The sequence below is a fragment of the Chamaea fasciata genome, unplaced genomic scaffold, assembly GCF_029207755.1.
Source record: "Chamaea fasciata isolate MVZ Bird 193981 ecotype frontalis unplaced genomic scaffold, bChaFas1.0.hap1 SCAF_14, whole genome shotgun sequence".
Classification (NCBI taxonomy): domain Eukaryota; kingdom Metazoa; phylum Chordata; class Aves; order Passeriformes; family Sylviidae; genus Chamaea; species Chamaea fasciata.
The window spans coordinates 2,231,112-2,254,481 of NW_027094099.1; the positions used below are offsets into that span (position 1 = coordinate 2,231,112).

Below are 23,370 nucleotides of genomic sequence, written 5' to 3' on the forward strand. Positions count from 1 at the left end.
CCACCTGCCGTCTGCTCCTGCCGCATCAGCTGCAGCCTGAAAATTCCTCCATATGTTCCAAGTTTTCCTCCCCGTGCCTTCCCGGAGACCCTCACTGGCACCCAGGAGCAAGCTGGGGGGTAGCAAAGCTGTCCCTGCCCGTGGCTGGATGGAGCTGCTCCCAACAAAAGTTATCCTTTCCCTCGGGGTAATGAGGTCAGGGAATGGCTGAGTTTTTGGACCCCATTCCCTAAAAAAAAATGGGTGGAGAAAAACAGCGTGGCTGAGCTGGATGAAGGAATTTGCAGTGGAGACAAATAATTTTGGGCTGGGTCAGAGAGGAGGGAGGGGGAAAAGCAGTTTGATTTGTGTCCCTCTTGCTCCGTCCCTGCAGAGAACAAGGTCCGGCAAACTTCAGCTTTCTGTCATAACAGAGCTGATCTCAGCCCTGCCGAGATTCCTGCCCGGACTCCGTGTTTGCATGCCGAACCACCCTGCCCCAAATCTCCCTTTGTGTCACGCGTTTGTTTTGCATGGAAAGCCATTTCTGCTCCGAGAGGAAACCGCGGAGTGACTCCGGGCTGACCACTGCCGGCAGGAGCAGCGAGCACGGGCAGGAGACCGGGAATAACCCAGCTGCAATTCCCCATGGCATTGGGAAGTGTCAACTCAGCTTTCTGCTGAGGAAAAAAAAAGGACATCTAGGGTTTTGGGGTTGTTTTATGACTACCCTGAGATCTTTAATTTTGTTTTGTTTTGTTGGGGTTTTTTTAGCAGCTTTGCGTTTGACTCTTTTCCCTCAGAGAACGACCCTGTGTGATTTTACAAGCACTCCCATCTCTCAGAACATGGCGGTTTTGTTCAGTTTAATTTTTTTTTTTTTTTCCTGGCTGTTTAGGATGAAAACTGAAGGCGGTCACCTGTGCAGCAGGGTGTGAATGAGGCGCGGAGCCTCGCCCCGATGTTATCCCATGGGGTTAATGTCGTTCTGCAGCTGCCATTGTGCCTGTGGGGAGAGATGAATACCCATTAATCAGGTCGGAGTTACCTTTTGGGACCGCTGTTTTCCTGGCAAGCCGCCCTGGGAGCATTATCTGATGTTATCCAGGGTTTCTCAGCCCTGAGAGCGGCTGAAAAAGAGGAGTTTTGTGCTGGACTCTGTTTCGTGCCCTGCCCTGGCCCAGAACACATTCAAAAGAAGGTGAATCCAAGTGGGGCAAAGCAAAGAAATTCTTCCCTCTGAGGGTGGGGAGGCCGTGGGATGGAATTCCCAGAGCAGCTGTGGCTGCCCCTGGATCCCTGGCAGTGTTCCAGGCCAGGCTGGACATTGGAGCACCCCGGGACAGTGGAAGGATCCCTGCCCGTGGGGATGATCCTTGAAATCCTTTCCGCCCCAACCCACTCTGTGAAAGCTTTTCAAGTGCCAAAGCGTATCACTGAACACATCAAAATAACAGGGATCTCTCAAACACTCACAGCTGCAAGAAGAGAAGCTCAAAATTCCCCCACAAAATAAGGATGATGCCTCTTCTCTGCTTTCTGGGAACTGAAACTCTCCTGAATTTCCTGCTGATTATGGGGGGGGTTTTTCCTTCCTTTTTTGCCTGTCTGGTTTCCAAGATTTTCTGTCTACCTCGTTCTGAAGGAACAAGCAGAGAATAATCAAAATTGAGATTTCCCCCTTGCCCAGGTGAAAATATGGGTGTTGATGGAAGGGAAAATGCAGGGGTTTGATGTACCTGAATTTTCCCTGGCATTCCTGAAGGCAGGAACCACCATCCCCACACCAGCCAAACTCTGCTGGAATACCAGAGTTCTCCTCACTACCAAGCCACCGTGGTGGATCCGGGCCTGGCAAATCCTCTTTTCCTGCAGAACTCCAATTGCAGGAGGATTCCCTCACCCATGGAACAACAGGAGGGGTTTTTTTTGGCCACATTTTATATGGCTGGATACCTGAGCACTTTGTTATAAATTTTAGGGATTTGTAGGAACTCTTGAGACTCGGGATCAGACCCATGAGGACACCTCCTGGCCATGGGGACTTTCTGCTCTGATTCCTTGTGCTGTATGATCACATATCTACAGATCAGCTCCGTGCAGAGCCTGGGAAACAACTTCTAATGGAGACTTTCCAGGGAAGCTCCAGGTGAGAGGAGAGCAAGGCAGTGTCCCGGGCTTGTCAGAGGCGGAACCAGAGGAATAACACAAGTGACAGCTGAGTTATGCAATTGTGGAGAGAAACTCCCGGCAAAACTCTGAGCTGGTGACAGAGGGGGGAAAAAATTCCTCCTGCTAAGTTGGGCGCGGGCCTCTTGGCAGCGTGAGTCACCCTGAGCTGCCATGGTTACGGAGCAGGATTCCTGAGCAGATCCAGAGCCTGCTCCCAGCGCTCACTCCTTCCAAACTTGGAAAACAGGCAGTGGAGGTAAGGCCTAATAGCGAGTGGGTGTCTGCGAGGAGCAGAGTTACAGCGAAATCCTGGGGGAAACGGCGTGCAAAGGGCAGCGCCGTGTAAAGCCGGGATTCCTGGATCTCTGCTGTCCTTCCTGTCCGGTTTGCAAGGCCTGCTGTCAGGATTGTTCCACACAGAGCGAGGGGGAAAAAAGAGGATGTTTCCGTGCGGCGGTGAGAAAAAGCAAGCGTAGTGTCACGCCGATGAATCAGCTGGCACCAACAGTGAGTCATGGAAATGCACCATGGAAATTCTCCAGCGCAGCAGCGGAATCTCTGAGGCACATCAAACCTGGCATCCCTGGGGCGCCGGGGGCAGCCGGCGTGACGTGGAGCACCAGCACGTGGCCCAAAAAACTGCTGCTCCTCACGGGTGACCTCGCCCCTGCCGTCCTCCTGCAAGCCCCGAAGCGCTCAGGCAGGGATTTCAGCGGGGTTTTCATGGAAAAGGTGTGCCTGATCCTGGCTTTCCGTGAGTCACCACGGCAGCAATAAAAGGACCTGGTGGAGTCTGGTGGTGATCAGCTCTGAGATCGACCCGGCCAGGGGGAAGGAGGAGGGAGACAAAATCAAGAAACCGGGACAGTTCAGGATGTCACCACCCATCTTTGGGCAAGCTGGTGACACAGGGCTCTGCGGAAAGCTGAAAAATCTGATTTTTGAGGGACTTTCTGCTCTTTTCTCCCCCAGCCTCCTCCACTGGTCTGTCCCATGATCTCCTAGAAGCCTCATATCTCCCCACCATCACCCGTGGTTACGGGCACAGAACAAAGCAAAAGCATGCAGCAAAATGGACCTGGTGACTGTGATTTATGACAGGAAAACAGAGAAAAGCCAGCCAAAGCTCGCCAATTTTCAGTATGCCTGGCTTTTCCAGTCACCCAGGAGCGAGTTTTTGTGCCCTTTGCCCACAATTCCACTGCTAACGTGCAGCAAACACCTTTTTGCTTCATGTGGCCTCGGTTTCCTACCTGTGCAAAAATGACACAGCCCTTGAAAACCTCTCGTATGGAAGCATAGAAGTGATGGGTAGAATGGTGTTTAAAATGATAGCGGCCTTTTGAGGGTGCACGGACCTTAAGCTGAACAATTTGGGGTGGAATTGGGTTCCCTGACACACTGTGGCCCCCACAGAATGGCACAGAAACTCCTGATGTGAGTATGAACAGAGCCAAATACCTTGTATTTGCCTTGTATTTGCCAGTGGTTTAAGTCCATGAAGAAAAGAAGTGAGGAGGAGTGTGGTGCTTCCCATATCCCAGCCAGAGGAGCTCCGCCATGGTGTCTGTGAGGGGACGGAGCCCTCAGGTAGCTCCGCCATGGTGTCTGTGAGGGGACGGAGCCCTCAGGCAGCTCCGCCATGGTGTGTGTGAGGGGACTGATCCCTCAGGCAGCTCCGCCATGGTGTGTGTGAGGGGACGGAGCCCTCAGGTAGCTCCACCATGGTGTGTGTGAGGGGACGGAGCCCTCAGGCAGCTCCACCATGGTGTGTGTGAGGGGACGGAGCCCTCAGGCAGCTCCGCCGTGGTGTGTGTGAGGGGACGGAGCCCTCAGGCAGCTCCGCCGTGGTGTGTGTGAGGGGACGGAGCCCTCAGGCAGCTCCACCATGGTGTGTGTGAGGGGACGGAGCCCTCAGGCAGCTCCACCATGGTGTGTGTGAGGGGACGGAGCCCTCAGGCAGCTCCGCCGTGGTGTCTGTGAGGGGACGGAGCCCTCAGGCAGCTCCGCCATGGTGTGTGTGAGGGGACGGAGCCCTCAGGCAGCTCCGCCATGGTGTGTGTGAGGGGATGGAGCCCTCAGGCAGCTCCGCCATGGTGTCTGTGAGGGGACGGAGCCCTCAGGCAGCTCCGCCATGGTGTGTGTGAGGGGACGGAGCCCTCAGGCAGCCCCGCCATGGTGTGTGTGAGGGGACGGAGCCCTCAGGCAGCTCCGCCATGGTGTCTGTGAGGGGACGGAGCCCTCAGGCAGCCCCGCCATGGTGTGTGTGAGGGGACGGAGCCCTCAGGCAGCTCCGCCATGGTGTGTGTGAGGGGACGGATCCCTCAGGCAGCTCCGCCATGGTGTGTGTGAGGGGACGGAGCCCTCAGGCAGCTCCGCCATGGTGTCTGTGAGGGGACTGATCCCTCAGGCAGCTCCACCATGGTGTCTGTGAGGGGATGGATCTCTCAGGCAGCTCTGCCAGGGACGGTTCCTTCAGGCCGCCTCCACCACGACGCCCCTGAGGGCACGGCAGCAAGGGCCGGGGGCAGCTCCCCGCCGCCTGGGCGCCCCTGTCCGGCCGCCAGCTCAGGAGCTCGGCAAGGAGGCCCGGCACGGAGCCCGCGGCGGGGCTGAGCGCGGCGGTCCGAACGGGGCCAACATGGCGGCGCGGGGCGGGCGAGGCGAGCGCTGGCCCCGCCCCCCGGCCCTCCCGGCCCCGCCCCTCCCCGGCGGCGTCGCCCCCCGCCCCCGGCGGATCTCGCGAGAGCGGGCGCTGCGCTGCGGTAGGAGGTCGGCGGAGAAGGACGGACGGAGCCGCCGCCGCTCCTGCCGCCGCCGCCTCACCCTCCTCACCTTCCTCCTCCTCCTCTTCCTCCTGCCCCTGCCTCAGGAAGATGCCGCGCTCCGGGCCGCTCCCCGCCGCCTTCTCGCTATTGCTGGCGACGGCCGCGCTGCTGCCGGGACCCGCCGCGGCGCAGAACGGTGAGGGAGGGCGGCGGCGGGGGGAGCCGGGTGGGGGGGGGGCGTTGCTATGGCGGCGGGTGCGCTGTGGGCAACCCCGCGGGTGGAGGGGCGACCCCGGGTTTTGGGGGGAATCCCTCGTGATTTGGGGCCCCTCAGGGGAACGGGGAAGGGGGGGGAAGGAGGAGAGAGGGAGGGGGGGGACAGGCTCGGCCCCCCCGGCTCCTCCTGAGGCGCCTCGTGCCGCCGGTAAAATGGAACATCTCCTCATCTCCTCCCGCCTACTGAACCTGCATCTGCCGGGCCGCCTTAAATCATTTATAATGCAATAAAGCCCGTAGTTCCTTAGCAACTGGAGAGGTCCTTCTGATAGGAGCGTAAAAGAAGGAATTAAGGGAGGAAAAAAAAAAAAAAGAAAGAAAAAAAAAAAAAAAAAGAAACAACCCACCACACCCCAAGCCTTCTCCGCTCCTTGTAGGATAGCGTGAGCTAAATCCAGCGCGGCTGCCTCCTCCCCGGCGAGTTCGCAGCCAAGTGCATGACAATTAGTGGCAGAGCGGAGCGGGGCCAAGAGGCTGCTCCAGCCGAGCCTCCCGCTCCGGGGAAATCCTGCGGCGCCCGGGAGAAGGGCTGTGCGCTGCCGCCGGGCCGGGCACGGCTGTCCCTCCCGCAGCGGGGGATGCTCCTGGTGCAGCATCGCGGGCAGCGCTGCTGGGGCCCGGCGTGCCGGCTAAAGGGCTCGGCTTTCGGGGGGCTCTGCTCTGCGTGAGCTGCCTGGGAGGGAGGGCTGCCTTGCCGATACGCCAGTGCCACGCCAGTTTCATCGTTTCACCCTCCTTTCCCTCTCCTTCCTTTCTGCTCTGCGGATGATACGCAGTCCTAGAGTTTTCTGCCTGTTGAGGTGAATTTTGCCTTGCGGCACGAGCTCCTTGGCTCTTTGTCCAGGGCAGTCCTGAAATCGCGGGGCTGTGGGATCCCAGCCTGGTTTGGGTTGGAAGGGACCTTAGGGCCCATCCCATTCCATCCCCTGCCATGGGCAGGGGCGCCTTCCACCAGGCCGGCGCTGAGGCTCTCAGCGTGTTTGGCATTGCTAGGTGGGATCCAGATGGGAAAAAACCACTGCCCTAAAGACCCTGGGTGAGAATAATTCCCTGAGCACGTGCAGAGTTTGCAGCGTGAATCCAGCAGCGAGCCTCGTGTCTGTGTTAAACCGGAGTTTGGCACGGGCGCTGTGAATGAGAACGGGAGGCTCTCTGCAGAGTCGGGCACTTCTTTGGGGAGTCTGGGAAAACCCTGCTGGGAGCCCGGGAAGCTGCTGGATGGGCCGAGTTATGGATCCGGTGTGGTTCTGTGCTCCCCGTGGCACTGCTGAGTTCCCGGAGAAATTCCAGCTGTGGGTGGGGGATGGAGTGAAATGGAAACGGGGGAAGGAGTGAAATGGAAATGGGGCGTGTGTCCCGTGCAGGGGGAGCAGGGAAGGTGTCAAATGCCAGCAGCTGGGATGACAATCCCGAACGGCTGCGGGATGGTGCAAACGTGCGGCGTTTGGCAGCAGTTCCCAGTCTGGAGGTCTGCCGTGAAGTGAATTTTTGGGGGGAGCTGGAAAGGGGCTCCATCGTGACTTTAGTGCTGGGCTTGAAGCCCACCAAAGTGATCTTGGCATGAGGGGAGATTGCAGCCCTCCCCTCCCCCGGTATGGCCTGAAAGCTCACTCAGTTTTATTTTGAATTAAGTGGTGAGGGGAGACTGAGTTTCTGTAAGGCTGTGGGAGCTCACACAGGTGAGTGAAAATCTGCTTGGGAAGGGCTGGAGCACCCCAAGCCCAGTGAAAGGTTGAGATCTTTCTGACTTAATATTTATTGCTGTCCGGATTTTAATGTGAAAAGCCCTGCTGCAGAGGAACTGGGCTTTTTTGTTCAGCAAAGAATGGCCCGTGGGAAGCTTCCTGAAACAGAGCAATTCCTCTTTGGTGTGGAGAACAGGCCCAGCCGTTTCCTGACTTGTGGCTATTCCTTCAGCTCTCCTCTGGAAACGCCTCCTCACCCACGGGTGTGTGCTCTGGAGGGGCAGGGGAGGGTCCCAAAGGGCAGGAATTTGTTCTCTTTTACTGCTCTGGAGCCATCAGGGTGATGAAAGGTGATAGTCCAAGTGCTGCTGAGCTCCAAGAATGGTCACGTACCTGTTGGAGCTCCAGGTCACCGCTCACCTGGAGCAGAAAATTCCCACTGCAGTGCTGAGTGGTTGTGGGAAGCAGCTTTTTTTTTCCCCCCCTCCCCACCTCTGACAGGAGATCACTGCTGAACTCCCAGGAATTCATCCAGACTTTTTGCAGTCCTGAATATTTGGAGCCAGGCTCACCTATGGATTTCAGCTTGCTGGAAGGGGAAGGAGGTTTTTTGACGCTCGGGTGCCTTATTTTGAAAGCTCGTGGGATCTCAGGGAAATGTGACAGGAATTGAACTTTTCCTGAATATTCCGCTGGGAAAATTGATCCGTTTCTGCTCAGAGTTTCTATCCAGAGCAGAGTTCCCATGGAACTGGGGGAGAGATGGGGCAGGATGAGGAGGAAGAGAGGGAAAAAGCCACTCAGGAAAATCAGTGTTTAACCTGCTCTTTCCAAGGGCAGCTGTTGGAAAACGGCTTTAATGCTCCAAAGCAGACAGCAGCTCCTCTTGGAGGGGAGGAAACCATGACTTTTCCACTTGCTGTTTCACCTTTGAAGCATCTTTATTTTTGAAACAAGCAGCTGGAAAACCAAAGGCTTCAGTGCAGTGATAATTCCACCCCGGAGTGGCTGGGATTTAAAGGTTATTTGATTGTCTCAAATTGCTGCTTGGGCTGCCCCCTGTGAAATCTGCAGTGGTTTTTTTAGCACACCAGCGTGAGAGTTGGAGTGGGGGCAAGCTGGCGAGTTCTGCCCTAAAGTGCAGAGAATTCTTCACCTAAAATTGCTTGGATTGTTCTAAGCTGGACATGAGGGGAAACGAGACCAAATTAATTCAGGTGCCGCTTGTTGAGTTCATCCTCCGCGTGGATGAAGAAGGAGCTAGCTGGCTAAAACCAGAATATGGATTTTTCTGTTGGCAGAAACCAGCATAAAAGTGACCATAAAAATCAGGACAATTAGCTGAGTTCATCCCGAATCCTGGAAACGAATTTCTTCTTGAAGGAGCCAGCGCAAAAACTTGGCTTTTGCCCTCGTCGGTGGCTGCGGAGCCTCATCCGTTCCGCAGCTCTGCTGTGCCTTTTAATGGTGCCCAGATCAACGTGAGCAATGGTTTCCCAGAGCATTTTTGGAGCCTGAGTGTGGGCTGAGCAGCGAGGAGAACGTTCAAAGTTCTCTTCTTCTCCTCCTCCTCCTCCTTCTTCTCCAACTCCCTCGCTGGGAGCTGCGATCCAGGCAGGATCTCCCCTCCTGCTGCTGCTGTCCCGAGTCCTGCTTTATCTTCCCAACCCAGCCCAAAGTGGCTTTCATTGATTTCTATTTCTATTATTTATTTAGTAATTTCATAATAACTCGATATTTACTGTTTATATCCGGATTTTAGTTCGTGGTTTCAGTCGCTGTTGCAGCTCCTGAAATTCGCACACTGCACGCTACACCCGGCTCCACGACTGAGATTTTATTTTTGGGGTATTTTTCTCTAGGGCAGTGTTAAAGCTTTACTAAAATCAGGACAGCTCCTATGGCCATGCTCCTCTTAAGTTTGGTTTTGATGAAAGCAGGAGGGGCAGCAAAGCACAGGTGGCTCACACAGCTTGGGTCTGCCTTCCCCCAAGCCCTCTTCCATTTGTAAAAGTTTCCCAGCAGAATTCTTCCGTCTGGAGGCTGGAATGGGGCTGGCTGCTGTGGGATCGCACAGTCTGATCCTTTTGGATGTGTGAGGATGGGCTCTGTGTGCTCAGTCAGACTCCTCAGAGCAGGAGGATTTGGGAATTCACGCAGCGAGTTTTTTCCCAGTTAATTCCAGAATACCAGTCCCGACTTCTGGAAAGCTGGAAGTCCAAAGCTCTGTCAAATCCAATATCCAATCACTGAAATAATGATAATTACCTGTGATTTTATTTTCATGGCAGTTTATTTTCACTCCAGGTTAAACATTTGTTTGATGCCTGGTGCTGCTTGGTTTTTTGGGGTTTTTTGGGGTTTTTTGGGGTTTTTTTTGGGGTTTTGGGGGGTTTTTTTTTGGTGTTGGAGGAGATTTGCACCGTGAGGCATTTTCGTAGAGGAAAAATAGATCAAAATGTCCTGTTCTGGTTTGAATAAACAAAAAAAGTGGGGTTTTTTTTTTTGCTCTAATTCCTCTAGTTTTGCATTCCATGTTTTAAAATCCGCAGCAGTGACTGGATGGAACCAGGGTGTAGCTCCTCACTTTTTTAGGAGTAATCACAGGAATCTTGGGGCTTTTCCACTGGTTTGGAACCCTGAAATAATAATATAATGCTAAATAATGCAACATAAATATAATACTGAAAAGCTAAACCAAAGCATTTTGTTACTGGTGCATTAACAGAACAGGTGAACGAGAGGAAAGGAGAAAATCACCGGGCAGAAAAAAAACCGCGCCGAGCCCCAACCTTCGGCCGGGAACGCACGGAATTGCCTGAGCTCGGGCAAAGTGACACAGGAGGCCTCGGAAATGCCGAGAAAATGGATGTGAGTGCCCAGGGAAGAGCCTGGGAAGGCTTTTGGCAGTGCACAGAGCTCCCAGCAGACGAGAGGCAGCCCGGAATAATTCCGTGAGGGCGGACAGCGGGAGTTTGCAAAAACAGATGCTCGGAGCATTTTTAAACCTGAGCGTGCACCAGCTTGGCTGAGCGCTCGCTCCGGGGGTTATTTTTTCCCCGGGGTTTGTTGGGAAAGCTTTGTGGTGCTCTCAGCAGAGCCTGCCTCAGGTTCAGGCTGCAGATGGGGAAGTGTTTGAGTTCCTGCCGTCTCCAGACTGCTTGCAGTGATTTCGGTGATGCCGGAGAGGTTGAAAAGCAGCTCTGGAGCAGAGTTCGGCTGCTCTGCCTGGGAGCCTGGTGAAATCCGTGCAGGTGATGGGATGCCAGGGAGCTCCTGAGTGCTCAGAGGATGGGAAAACCCCTAAAATACACGTTTGCAGCTCGTTTTTGGTCTGGTCCTCTCTGTGTTGCAGCAGCAGCAGCAAATCCCTGCCTGTTATCCTTTGGTGAATCACTTCTGCCTGAGGTTTCCTGATGTACAGAGCCTTTCCCAGGGAGTTCCAGGCTTGCAAGCAGCTAGTTCACGTTGTTACAGATCCCAGAATGGTTTGGGTTGGGAGGGACCTTAAAACTCCTCCCTGGGCCTGGGACACCTTCCAGCTGTCCCAGGCTGCTCCAAACCCTGTCCAGCCTGGCCTGGGACACTGCCAGGGATCCAGGGGCAGCCACAGCTCCTCTGGGAATTCCAGCCCACGGCCTCACCACCCTCACAGGGGAGAATTTTTTCCCAAGATTTAACCTAAACCTGCCCTTTTCCACTTTGTAGCCATTCCCTGTGTGCTGTCCCTCCAATGCCTTGTCCCCAGTCCCTCCCCAGCTCTCCTGGAGCCCCTTCAGGCTCTGAGCTCTCCCTGGAGCCTCCTCTTTTCCAGGTGAACGTTCCCAGCTCTGCCAGCCTGGAACAAATGGCACCGAGCAAAGAAATAAATGTAGATATTTATAGGGGCAGCCTGCTGGATTGAGCAGGGCAAGGACCATTTGTGTGGTTGTGCAGTCTCCACTTCAGGATTCCAGGGGACAGACTGGAAGTTCATTATGGGAGAGCTGATTTGGCCAGAGGAGCCCTGCAGCTCCCTCCTCTCGCACTGCTGGACACAGAAAGGGACAAAACAAATCTTTGGGAAGTGTTTTCCCCAGTCCCAGAGCAGCCAAACGTCTCGGGGTCGTGACCCAGAGCCCTCCTGCACTTTGGGAATCTCCTGATGGGCTCTTCCTTGTTTTTGTGGGATTTGGGATGGTGGGGGTTATTTAAAGGGTTGAAGGTAAAAAATACCTTGTCAAAGGTAAAACCTGAGTGTGTCCCAGGCAGGCTGCAGGGCTGGGTACAGAAATTCCAAATGCAGCCGGAGGGCTTGGCCTGGAACTCTGGAGTTGTGCTTTGGTGAAATTGCCCTGAGGCTGCACTGAGTGCAAAATGCAGTCAGGATGGCACCCCGTGGCCTTCGTTTTGCTGCGAGAAACGGGATATTTGGTGCATTTACTCCCTCTAGCCTAGAAACTTCTTTTCCATGGCACCCATCCTATAATGCTGTAGGATCACGGTCACCCCTGACTTCGGTCTCTTTGGAAATATTTCAGTCTGATCCCATTTCTGCCCATTCTTGGTGCAGAAGGGTTGGGAGTGGTGCTGGAGCACCTGTGTGTAACCCCTGGGTGCTGTCAGGCACGAGGGTAATCTCATATTTTCATTCCTTTTAGTAGGATATTTATGGTCAGATCTTTTTTCCTTCCCACTATAACTCTGGCTCTTTGCTTCCAAAACCAGAACAGAGCCAAGACAGTTCCCGTTTCTCCCCAGTTTTGTGGGTGCTGAACCTGCTGGGAGGCTGGGATATTGTACTGATGGTTTCCTTGCAGCCTGAATTTGTTGCATTTTGATCTGACAGGGTTTTCAGCACTTTGCCGCAGGTTCTGAACTGCTCAGCAGCAGCTTCTGTTCTCACCCCAGGCTCTGAGCTGCCTCTTTGGGGTCTCAGGCTCCCAAAGCTCCTATTTTTAGCAGTGATTTGGTGACCCCAATCTTGAACCATATGGAGTAAAGGGAAAAAAAAAAAAAAAAAGGGCTAAAGAAAGAAAAAAAGTGGGGTTTGGTTTGCAGGAAGGGGATTGTTGGAGCCAAAAGCGATTTATTATTGGAGGGGCACTGCCCTGGGGCTCTCCTGCTTCGGGGTCTGACAGAACTGGGTTGGAATTCCCCCCGGATTTCCCATTGTCATCCTTGTGCCAGGTGAAACGGAGCCTCAGAGAGGGGGAACTGCCAAATCAAGCTTCCTGGGTGCTTTGTGGGAGCCAGGATTTGCTTGGATGGCAGCGGGAAGAAGCACCTTTGGTTGAGGAAAAGCCTCAGCAGCAGATTCCTGAGGGCTGGCAGAAAACCCCTCCACGTTTGCCCCGTTGTGACATTCCTGTCGCGCTTGGATCCGTTTATCTGGGGGGGTAAATTCATCCCCCGCTTCTTTTGCTGGACTCTGTGCAGCTATTTAAGAAAAAATCTTGTAAAGGGGCTGTAAAATTGCTGCTCAGCTGCACAAGGAGAGCACGAGGGGCTGCCCCGTCACCCTCTGAGGGGACAGCTTTTAACTCAGGATACAAAACACAACCCTGGGTGTAAAACAGGAGCAGAACCCTTTCACTTGGGGTAGGGGACGTGGCTCAGATGGGATTTTGTTGAGGTCACCCTTTCTGTTCCTCCCAAACACCACCAAATCCCTGCAGTGTTCTTAAACACAATCCTTGATTGGGCGGTGATATTCATTTTCTCCATTTACACTGAGCAAAGGAAGCTCCTCTCAGTGTCGGTTTTTTTTGGTATTTTTTTTCCCCTGCTGCTTCTTTGAAGAGTCCAAATCTTCTCGGCCTTTAATTGGATTTTGTTTTGCTGGGAAAGCTCTGGGGAAAACCACGGGGCTCCCCCTTAGCTGGAAACCCCCCCAAGCTCAAAAATAACCACAAACTGGCATTTTGAAGAGGATTTTTTATTTATTTTTTTTTTTTTTGCTCTTCAGCACAGCAGTTGTGTGAGGCAGGCAGCCCAGGGAGGTGATTCCTGCCCGGGATTGGGATGCACTAATCTGTGTGCTGGAGTGGAATTCCAGCTCAGGAGTGGGCTGGGGAGGAGCTGCCCTGCACAGGTTATTTCTGGCCCTGTAATCTCAGCAGTGTCAGTAGGCCACGCAGATCAAACCTCCCCAGGGAGGGAGGAACCGGGCTCTGCTGGGACCACAGCCCAGCTCCCAGGGATTTGGGGCAAACTGGGAAAAAAACCCGAGCAGCTTGGGGGAAAAATCCCGCTAAAAATGCCGTTTATAACCGGGAGCTCAATGTGCACGGCAGAGGGAATGTGCTCCACGAATTGTGGCATCTCTGCTGCTTTTGAATCCGTCTCCTTCCCGCTTTCCTCTTCCCTGTGGCTGGAATTCCATCGTTCGCTGGGCAGGGCCAGAGCCTGAGCTGCTGGAGCTGTGTGTCCCTCTGGAAGTGGCTGTGAGCAGGAATCCTGCCCCACTCTGGAGAGCCTCGACTGGCAATAATTAAAGCACCTCTAACCCCATCTCCCGCAGCAGGGCCAGGATTTTCCACATCAGGCCGTGTAAAACTCTGATCTCGGCTCCCAAACGTGCTTGAGACGCGTTATCCCCTGCGCTGCTGCCGTTCCCTGAGCTGACAGAGGAATTATTTTTGTGGCTGAACGGCTTCTCCTCGGCCTCTGTTACATAACCCACAATTCAGCAAAGGGCATTTCTTTTGAAAGGTCGCCGGCTGGAAATGTCCTTTCCCTCCCTGACGAGGAGATGGAGCAGCAGGATGAATGGAAAAGGAGGGGGTGGGGGGGGAAAGCAGCTTTTCTGCAGAGAAATGGAATCAGTCTCCTGTCACACACGTTTGTTGGAGCAGGAAAGGTCAGGGGAGAGCTGGGCGAGGGCTGAAAACCTTTGGTTGTTTAAAACCCTCGCACTGCGCCATTAGAGAGCCGGGCTGAGGGTTTTACAGAGCTAATCTGACGCAGGACGGGGTTTATGGCCAACGTTTGAGGTGCTCTCGGTGTCTTTCAGACAGAAATTTAAAGCTCTTGGAAATTATTTGAGATCCTTAGCTTCGGTGGCCGCGACGTGGGGACGGCAGACAAATTGGAGTTGCTGCCTGCTCCTGCTCTGCTTCCTGCGCTGCAGCTGAATCCCTTCCCACTGCTTCCCAGGGAACGGCTTTGGAGTTGTTAACATGGGGTTTTTTGACACTTTCCAGGAGCCTTTCTTGCCCTGGCTCTTTCTGCTTCCGAGGGATTCTTGTATATTCCTTAGCTGCAGCGCTAATATTAAAAAAAAAAAAAAAAAAGAAAAGGGATTAAAGCGGTGACTGCTGGCTCAGTGGATTTTTCCCTGCCAGGAATGGGGAGTGCAGAGAACAATTCCTGCCTTTGCTGAGCATGAGGTGGGTTTAATCCTTGGAAAAACCTCCGGGAGACGAGGGACAGACTCCCCCGTGCAAGGAAATCTCCTTGGGAGGGATTCAGCCCAGCTTCCTGACAGCACAAAGCTGCCTTTTCCGTGGGATTACAGGGGATGTAATTCCAGCGGGAACAAGCTGGCATTTCCCTGGAAGGCCTTTGCCATCCGTGGTTTCAGGGGAGGGTTGTAAATTGTGGAATTGCCTCGGGAAGTTCCCCAGACTTGGCTTTTTTATGGAATATGAGGGAAGTGCCACCCAGGAAATACAATTGGTGTCTCCTGTGAGAGCTCCTCCAGCACTTCTGCACTGATATTCCTGAATATTTCCACTGAAATATGGGGGAAAAACGTGCTTTTTCAGGTGCTGGGTGTGCTGTGGATCTGCCTCTGCTCCATCTTTATCCATCTATCATTTATTCCAGAGCACTGATCCAAGTGTTTTTAAGTAAATAAGAGCTTCTCCATGCTTCCTATAAAAGTGAATGTTTTGATTTCAAGTCTGCAGTGAGATAAAAACGATTCTGCGGCCAGGATGTCCCAAAAAGACAGAACCACTTCCGTAAACTCCATCCCTTTAAACTCCCAAGGCGCAGAGCCCTGGAATTTTGGAGCAGATGGGCTCCAAGAGCGGAGCTGGGGAGGGAAGGAACTGGAAATTGGAGCAGGAGCTGTGACAGGGACGCAGAGCTCCCCTGGGGACAGGCAGGTGCCCACAGTGACATTCCAGCTGTCCCAGGGCTCTGTCACAGCTCCCTCCTCGGGCTCTGCTGCGTTATGGAACCAGGGAACTGCCAGAGCTTTGTTCATCCTGGCTGAAAATCTGGGAAAAAAAAACCAACTCCATTCCTGCTCCTCAGAAGGTGACCGCAGCCAGCAGGCGACCCTGGTCACGGAGCAGTTTACAAACCTGGTTGTCCTTCCCTGTGGGATATTCCAGCCTGCCATCCCTTTGCACCTGCACCCTTCAGGTGGTGGCAGCAGGAGGGTTGTAACCCGCAATCCCGGGAATTGTGCGTGCTGAACGCAGGCAGGAGGGGATCTGGGGGATTCCAGGAATTCCTGGAGCTGGGGCGTGGCTGTGCCTGCTCTGCCACACCAGGGCCCTCTCCTCGCACGGGCTGTGCTTGCATGCGTTTCCTCAGGGAATTGTGGCTGCTGGGATCGGGGTTGGCACCTTGAAAGTGGCCAGAAAGTACCAGCTGGGTTTCAGAAGTGGGAAGGGAAATATTCCTCTTTTTTTTTTTTAATTCCAGGGAAATTTGGATAAAAGCATCCAGGGCGGCGTGGGAGGGTCTCAGGGTGATCTGAGGGGTTTGTGGGGCCAGAGGATCTTCAGGAATCCTTTCATCCCAAATTTCCTCGTTTATGGAACTGATTCCTGTCTCCTTTTCCCTATTCAGGAATCCTTTCCATCCCAAATTTCCCGATTTATGGAACTGATCCCTGTGTGATTCCACATCCAGGAATCCTTCCCAGCCTCAATTCCCTGATTTATCCCCAGGAACTGATCCCTGTGTCTTTTTCCCTGTTCAGGAATCCTTTCCCAGCCTCAATTCCCTGATTTATGGAACTGATCCCTGTGTGATTCCCTGTTCAGGAATCCTTCCCAGCCTCAATTCCCTGATTTATCCCCAGGAACTGATCCCTGTGTGATTCCCTGTTCAGGAATCCTTCCCAGCCTCAATTCCCTGATTTATCCCCAGGAACTGATCCCTGTGTGATTCCACATCCAGGAATCCTTCCCAGCCTCAATTCCCTGATTTATGGAACTGATCCCTGTGTGATTCCACATCCAGGAATCCTTCCCAGCCTCAATTCCCTGATTTATGGAACTGATCCCTGTGTGATTCCACATTCAGGAATCCTTCCCGCCCTCAATTCCCTGATTTATGGAACCGATCCCTGTGTGATTCCACATCCAGGAATCCTTCCCAGCCTCAATTCCCTGATTTATGGAACTGATCCCTGTGTGATTCCCTGTTCAGGAATCCTTCCCAGCCTCAATTCCCTGATTTATGGAACTGATCCCTGTGTGATTCCACATCCAGGAATCCTTCCCAGCCTCAATTCCCTGATTTATGGAACTGATCCCTGTGTGATTCCCTGTTCAGGAATCCTTCCCAGCCTCAATTCCCTGATTTATGGAACCGATCCCTGTGTGATTCCCTGTTCAGGAATCCTTCCCAGCCTCAGTTCCCTGATGTATCCCCAGGAGCTGATCCCCGTGTCCATCCTTGGGCACATTCCCAGCGCGGCCTCACCAAATCCCTTCCCCTCAGGCTTCTCCCGAGTTTCCCGCAGCAGAGACGCTGGATTTGGCCCTGAATCTCCTGCGGCCCCAGGATTTGGGCCGCCGGGCTGGCTGCAGGGATCGTTTGATGCCGGTGGCCTGGGAGGCGGCGATCCGCAGGTTTCCCTGCCCGTGGGACGAGCCCGCTGCCCTGGCACGGCTCGTGCCTTTGAGATGATGCTCTGCGGCTTGTGTTCTCCTCTCTGCCGGCTCCGGGAAAGCTGCAGCATGAGACGGCAGGAATTAAATCCAGGGATTGCTCTGGGCTCACCTGGGCGCCTTAGGCCGGCCTTAAAGCTGCTCTGGAGCTGGCAAAAATGAACGGCGTTAAGGCCGTTTTTCTCATGCCGTGCTTCCCGGTGATAAGAGAATGGGAGAGCATCGAGCCTATGGAAAAAAGGGTGGGAAGAGGCGGGATGCTTCAGTGGCTGCCTGGAATTGAGGTGTCCCAGCTCTTCCAGCTGTCACTTCGTGTGCACTGAACTCCTTTTCCAGGCTGTTGGGTGGATGCGAGCATTGCCGGGGAAACAAAACATTCGCCAGCCCAAACGGAGTGAAAACGCCACGCTCTGACAAAGTGAGATGTCCCCACCCTCAGAACTCTTGTCGCTTAATCAAGAGAAGAAGGAGGTGTTAATTAGCCGGGGCACCTCATTAGCGCAGCCCAGCTGAGGGGGGCAGCTCCTGCCTGGCTGTTTCTGGGATGTTCCCATCGAATCCTCAATGTAATAAAGCAAAAAAAAATCAGCTCAGGTGAGGGCACAGCGAAGCTGAGCAGTTCTCGGGGGGCTTTGCCTTTTCCATCTGCACTGTTGTTTATTTATTTGAAGAATTTTGCAAAGCAGGCTGCATAATTTAGGGATAATGCAGTGAAATATATATAAAAATATATAAAAAACATAAATATAAAATCTGCTCCAGATCTCTCCTAAGGGCCCGAGAGCAGTGAAATTCAAATTTTTGATGTGCTGAGAGGTTTTCCAGGTGGGAAAAGACAGCCGAGCTCGGAATCATTCAGTCCCACGGCAGTTACACTTCATTTTTTGCGGCTCCAGACTGGAATCGGGTTTATTTTTGCACTTTAGCTTTGTAAACTCTCAGTTCTGAGCTTTGAACTGTGCTTTGTGCTTTGAGTTAAGTGGAATTCACCTCAAGCAGCAGCCTCAGGATGGGGTGGGAGCGTTTTCCTGCTTTTTGAGGATTCCCTGCTTACGCTTGTGTTGGTTGGGGTTGAAAACTTCCTTGGAAATCCTTTGTTTTCCCCTCATTTCGGTCCTACTTTGTCCATTCGTTGTGTGTGTTAAACCTGGGTTTTGGTGTCTTTGAGCCTGGCTTAATATCTTTCCTCAACTCTGGGTTTTAAGGCAAAGCATTTTTATTTTTTAAACCCCTTTTTTACACCAGACTTAACTTGGGGAGATGAAAATTCTCCCTGCTCTGCTCCTCCAGGGCCTTTCTCCTTAATCCTTTTTGCACCTTGATGGAATTTGAATTCCAAAAGGATATTTTAATTAATGGCACAATAATTTCTGCAGTTCAGGGACGACTGCCAGGCACTGCCTTGTGTGTTCTTACCCCGGCAGATTTTACAAGAATTTCTGAGCTCTGAAAATCCTGGGTTTTTTTCTCAGCGGGGATTTCTTTTTCTTTCCCCAACACAAATTTTTAACACGGAGGTTGGCAATGTGAGGAGCCCCTGGAATTCCAATGGAATTCCAGATGCAGACTGAAACATTTCCCTGGTTTTAGGGCATTAATCTCATCCCCATCCACACAACTAGGGGATGAGTTCTTGGATAAATAAGCCACTTCCAGAAGGGATTTCAGATGAGTCCCCAAATCTTTGGGGTTAAACAGGGCACAGTCCCAAATCTTTGGGGTTAAACAGAGCAGAGTCCCAAATCTTTTGGTTTAAACAGGACACAGTCCCAAATATTTTGGTTTAAGCAGAGCCCAGGCCCAGTCCCTGGGGTTAAGCGCACCCCTTGAGCCAGGCCTGAGCTCTGGTTTTGGGGGCTGAGCTGGGTGCCGTGTCTCTGGAGCAGGAGCCGGGCCGGGCGCGCTGTGCGGGACAAGCCCAAGAAAGGCACAGCCGGCTCCAGGACCTGCCCAGTGTCACCGTCTCCGTGCTGGGACAGCCGTGGAATTCACCGCCGGTGCCCAAAGGCAGCAGCACGGCCCTTCCCAGCTCCCCTGGCCTGCAGCCTCGGGGATAATTCGCCTTTTTCCCCCTTTTTAGGGTTGTTTTTTTTTAAGTATTCCTGCTCTGTGCTGGCAGATTCCAGCTGTGTGTGTATCTCCTAGCTGGGTGTGACCTCTGGCATCACCTCCCTCGCTGCTGCTGTGTGGGAATGGGCAAAATGCAAAATAGGAACCCAGAGCTGCCCTTGGCAGTTTAAATATTTGTTAGTTTGTGTATGGAGGGCGCTTGTCATCCCAGAGAGTGCTGGTCAGTGGGGTCAGGGAGTGCTGGTCACTGGGGTCAGGGAGTGCTGGTCAGTGGGGTCAGGGAGTGCTGGTCAGTGGGGCCAGAGAGTGCTGGTCACTGGGGTCAGGGAGTGCTGGTCACTGGGGTCAGGGGGTGCTGGTCAGTGGGGTCAGGGAGTGCTGGTCACTGGGGTCAGGGGGTGCTGGTCACTGGGGTCAGGGGGTGCTGGTCACTGGGGTCAGGGAGTGCTGGTCACTGGGGTCAGGGGGTGCTGGTCAGTGGGGTCAGGGAGTGCTGGTCACTGGGGTCAGGGGGTGCTGGTCAGTGGGGTCAGGGAGTGCTGGTCAGTGGGGTCAGGGAGTGCTGGTCACTGGGGTCAGGGGGTGCTGGTCAGTGGGGTCAGGGGGTGCTGGTCAGTGGGGTCAGGGAGTGCTGGTCACTGGGGTCAGGGAGTGCTGGTCACTGGGGTCAGGGGGTGCTGGTCAGTGGGGTCAGGGGGTGCTGGTCATTGGGGTTGTGGTCATTGGTCACTGGGGGCTATGGCAATTAGGGGGCTGTGGCCATTGGCCATTAGGGAGCTCTGGCCATTAGGGGGCTGTGGCTGTTGTCACTGGGGGCTGTGGCCATTGGTCACTGGGACTGTGGTCACTGGGGGCTGTAGTCACTGGGGGCTGTGGTCACTGGGGCTGTGGTCACTGGGGGCTGTGGCCATTGGTCACTGGGGGCTGTGGTCACTGGGGGCTGTGGTCACTGGGGCTGTGGTCACTGGGGGCTGTGGCCATTGGTCACTGGGGGCTGTGGTCACTGGGGGCTGTGGTCACTGGGGCTGTAGGCACTGGGGCTGTGGTCACTGGGGGCTGTGACCATTGGTCACTGGGGGCCGTGGTCACTGGGGGCTGTGGTCACTGGGGGCTGTGGTCACTGGGGCTGTAGGCACTGGGGCCGTGGTCACTGGGGCCGTGGTCACTGGGGCTGTGGTCACTGGGGGCTGTGGTCACTGGGGGCCGTGGCCATTGGTCACTGGGGGCCGTGGCCATTCCGGCCCCTGTGGCTGTGGTTTCCTGCCCCTGCAGGGTTTGCTGGCTGTTTCTCGGTGCAGAGCCCCTCCATGCAGGGCTGCCAGGCTGTGGAGTCTCTGATCCCATGAGTTCATAAATCAAGGCACTGGAGGTGAATTTTTCCAATTTCGAGTGTTCCTGTAGCCGTTCCTTGCGGCTCCACCCCAGCTGCTCTTCCAGCAGGACTGTGCCAGCACGGGACACCTGCTGTGTTTTGGGGAGGACACTTGCTGCGTCTTCCTGCCCAAAGGATCCTTTAGGATGCACCCCTGGTGCCACCTTCCCGTGTCATTGTGCAGCTCGTGGTTTTCTGTGGCCAAATGAGGGACGGGGCATTAAATACTGTTCAATGAGTGCTCCAAGTGCACATTTCCATTTGTAAACCTCATTGATTGACCTCATCCTAAAACAAGCCCCGAACTCGAGGACAGGGATGGCACAGTGTGAGGAGAGAGGTGACAGACTCTGAGTTTTCCTGGTGTGACACTGTCCCTCCCCACGCTGCTGCCCCAGCACAGCACCAGGATGGCTTTTGCTGCATAATCTGTCTGGCCAGCTGTGTCCTAATCCTGCAGTTTCAGGAGGGGCCTGGGGGAAGGGCCTGGTGTTGAGGCGCTGCTATTCTCCTAAATATCTTTGGAAATAGGATTGAAGGACAATTTAGTGCGCGTGTGCTCCCGGCGGGGCCCTGGGGCGGGTAAGTATGGGGGGATTTAGGATATCCGTAATAAGGATTTGGTGGCCTGAGCACGGATGTCAGCCCAGCAGCTCTGGCCACACCGGGGGGACTGCTGAGGTTCCTCTGGGCCTTCCTCGCTAAACAACCTTTTGGCCTCGGAGCATTCATCATTCCGCTGCGATTCCCTCCTTCCCGGAGCTGGGGCGGTCCAGGAAAAGAGGTCACTTGGATCTTGGGGAATGAATTCCCTGCCCTGGGAGTCCTGAATAGATGGGAGAGGAGGTCAGGGCAGAGCTGGCAGCTGGCACGGGTTTGGGATTTTACCCCTCGTGCCCCTGTGGATGGGTCAGGGGAAGAATCCGCCTCCGAGAGCACGTGGCTGAGCAGGAACATGAACCCTGGCACATCCCGAGCGAGCTTCCCAGGGCGGGAGAAGGCCTGGGAATCCTTGGGGGAGAGGGTGGGGGGGTGCAGCTGCCGCTGCCAGGGGAGGGAGCAGCGGGAACACCGGGAATTCCTGCCCTGCAGCCCTGTTCTGTGTGCCGTGGCTGTCCCCAGGCCGTGTCACTGCCAGTGCCATGAGTGTCCCCAGGCTGTGTCACTGCCAGTGCCATGAGTGTCCCCAGGCTCTGTCACTGCCCATTCCATGGGTGTCCCCAGGCCCTGTCCCTGCCAGTGCCATGAGTGTCCCCAGGCTGTGTCCCTACCCATTCCATGGGTGTCCCCAGGCTGTGTCACTGCCCATTCCATGGGTGTCCCCAGGCCCTGTCACTGCCAGTGCCATGAGTGTCCCCAGGTTCTGTCATTGCCCATTCCATGAGTGTCCCCAGGCTGTGTCACTGCCCATTCCATGGGTGTCCCCAGGCCCTGTCACTGCCCGTGCCATGAGTGTCCCCAGGTTCTGTCATTGCCCATTCCATGGGTGTCCCCAGGTTCTGTCATTGCCCATTCCATGGGTGTCCCCAGGCTGTGTCCCCGCAGTGCCATGGGTGTCCCCAGGCTGTGTCCCTGCCCATTCCATGAGTGTCCCCAGGCTGTGTCCCTGCAGTGCCATGGGTGTCCCCAGGCCGTGTCCCTGCCCATTCCATGGGTGTCCCCAGGCTGTGTCCCTGCCAGTGCCATGAGTGTCCCCAGGTTCTGTCATTGGCCATTCCATGGGTGTCCCCAGGCTGTGTCCCTGCCCATTCCATAGGTGTCCCCCAGCCGTGTCACTGTGTCCCTGCCCATTCCATGGGTGTCCCCAGGCCGTGTCACTGTGTCCCTGCCCATGCCGTGGGTGTCCCCGAGCCGTGTCACTGCCGATGCCATGTCTCTAACTGTGTTTTCTGCCCCGCTGCTTTGTTGTGTGCGAGCTCTGTTGTTTTCTGCCACTCTGTCACTGCGTTTCTGCCGCCCCTCCCTGCAGCCGGGTTTGTCAAGTCGCCCATGTCAGAAACTAAGCTCACGGGGGACGCCTTTGAACTGTACTGTGATGTGGTTGGGAACCCCACTCCAGAGATCCAGTGGTGGTATGCGGAAGTCAACCGGGCTGAGGCTTTCAAACAGCTGTGGGATGGCGCTCGGAAGCGCCGTGTCACCATTAACACTGCCTACGGGGCCAATGGGGTGAGTGTGCTGAGAGTAACCCGCCTTACCTTGGAAGACTCTGGGACTTACGAGTGCAGGGCCAGCAACGATCCCAGGAGGAATGACTTGAGGCAAAATCCCTCCATTACGTGGATTCGAGCCCAGGCTACTATAAGCGTCCTGCAGAGTGAGTCCGGCCCCAGCGCGGTAGTGGCACTGTAGTGTCTAGAGGCAGTCTGGTGTCCCCGTCCCCGTGTTGTCCCCACGCTGTGCCACCACCCTGTGCTGTCCTGCTGCTCGTCGCCTGTAGTGCTGACCCCGTGTGCCCCCCGTGTCTCTTCTCCCTAGGACCAAAGCACGTGGGAAAACCTCGGGGTGTGTGTTAGAGCTTCCCGCTGTTGGATTTGTGCGTGTTCCCTCCTGCCTTTAGTTCTGTAGGAGGTTTCCAGCCTCCCTGGCTTCTCCACGAGTGCCTTTCTCTTTGATTTCCACCTTCTTCCCAGCTCTAACCGTTTTTGTTTTGATTTCTGCTGTTCTCTTGGAGTTTCTGGGAATGCCTCCTCACCTGGTTTTGGTTACATATCTGCTTCTGGATAAATCCTTCCCTTTCAGTTCCTCGTGACCTTTGGTGTTTGGATTTTTCCATGAGGTCCTGGTGTTTCTTTTCCTTCCTGGCCAGCAGCATGTTCCTAAGGAGTTCTCTGATGCAGCAGCACTGAGGAGATGCAGCCATTCCTAATCCAGCCTGCGGGAGGAGGGGGGAACGTCCTCCCCAGTGCCAAACCCAAACCCGAGCTCAGTGACTCCCCGCAGGGTGCAGCTCCTGGCAGCAGCAAAGCCCCGAGAGCTGAGGCTCTGCTTGGCCCAGAATTGCCTTTTGTTCTCTGGCTGTGACAAGGCTTTCCTGCCTTCGCTTTGCTTTCCACTCCGGGTGCATTTGGGAGTTCAGGTGGTCACATTCAGTAGAGAAGAATTTCAGGCCAGATGTCAAACTTGGGTTTGCCTAAGGAAATGGCTGCTGAGTCACAGGTAGAGGGAATTAAATCTGCAGTGTGCAGGTACAGGAGAACTTTTTCTGGGTG

General features: G+C 54.5%; 1 protein-coding gene across 4 annotated transcripts in view; it reads left to right on the top strand.

Annotated features, from left to right (window-relative positions):
• The first annotated feature begins 4,908 nt into the window (after window positions 1-4,908).
• Window positions 4,909-23,370, top strand: part of NPTN (neuroplastin) — a 42,933-nt gene continuing 24,471 nt past the window's right edge. For 3 of the 4 annotated variants that reach the window (XM_066196756.1, XM_066196758.1, XM_066196759.1), the window contains exon 1: window positions 21,938-22,475. In XM_066196756.1, the coding sequence (XP_066052853.1) occupies window positions 21,953-22,475 (523 nt within the window). In that variant the 5' untranslated portion in view covers window positions 21,938-21,952. Of the gene's footprint in view, window positions 5,116-21,937; window positions 22,476-23,370 lie in introns of those variants that run through there. The other variant, XM_066196760.1, reaches the window with a different exon arrangement.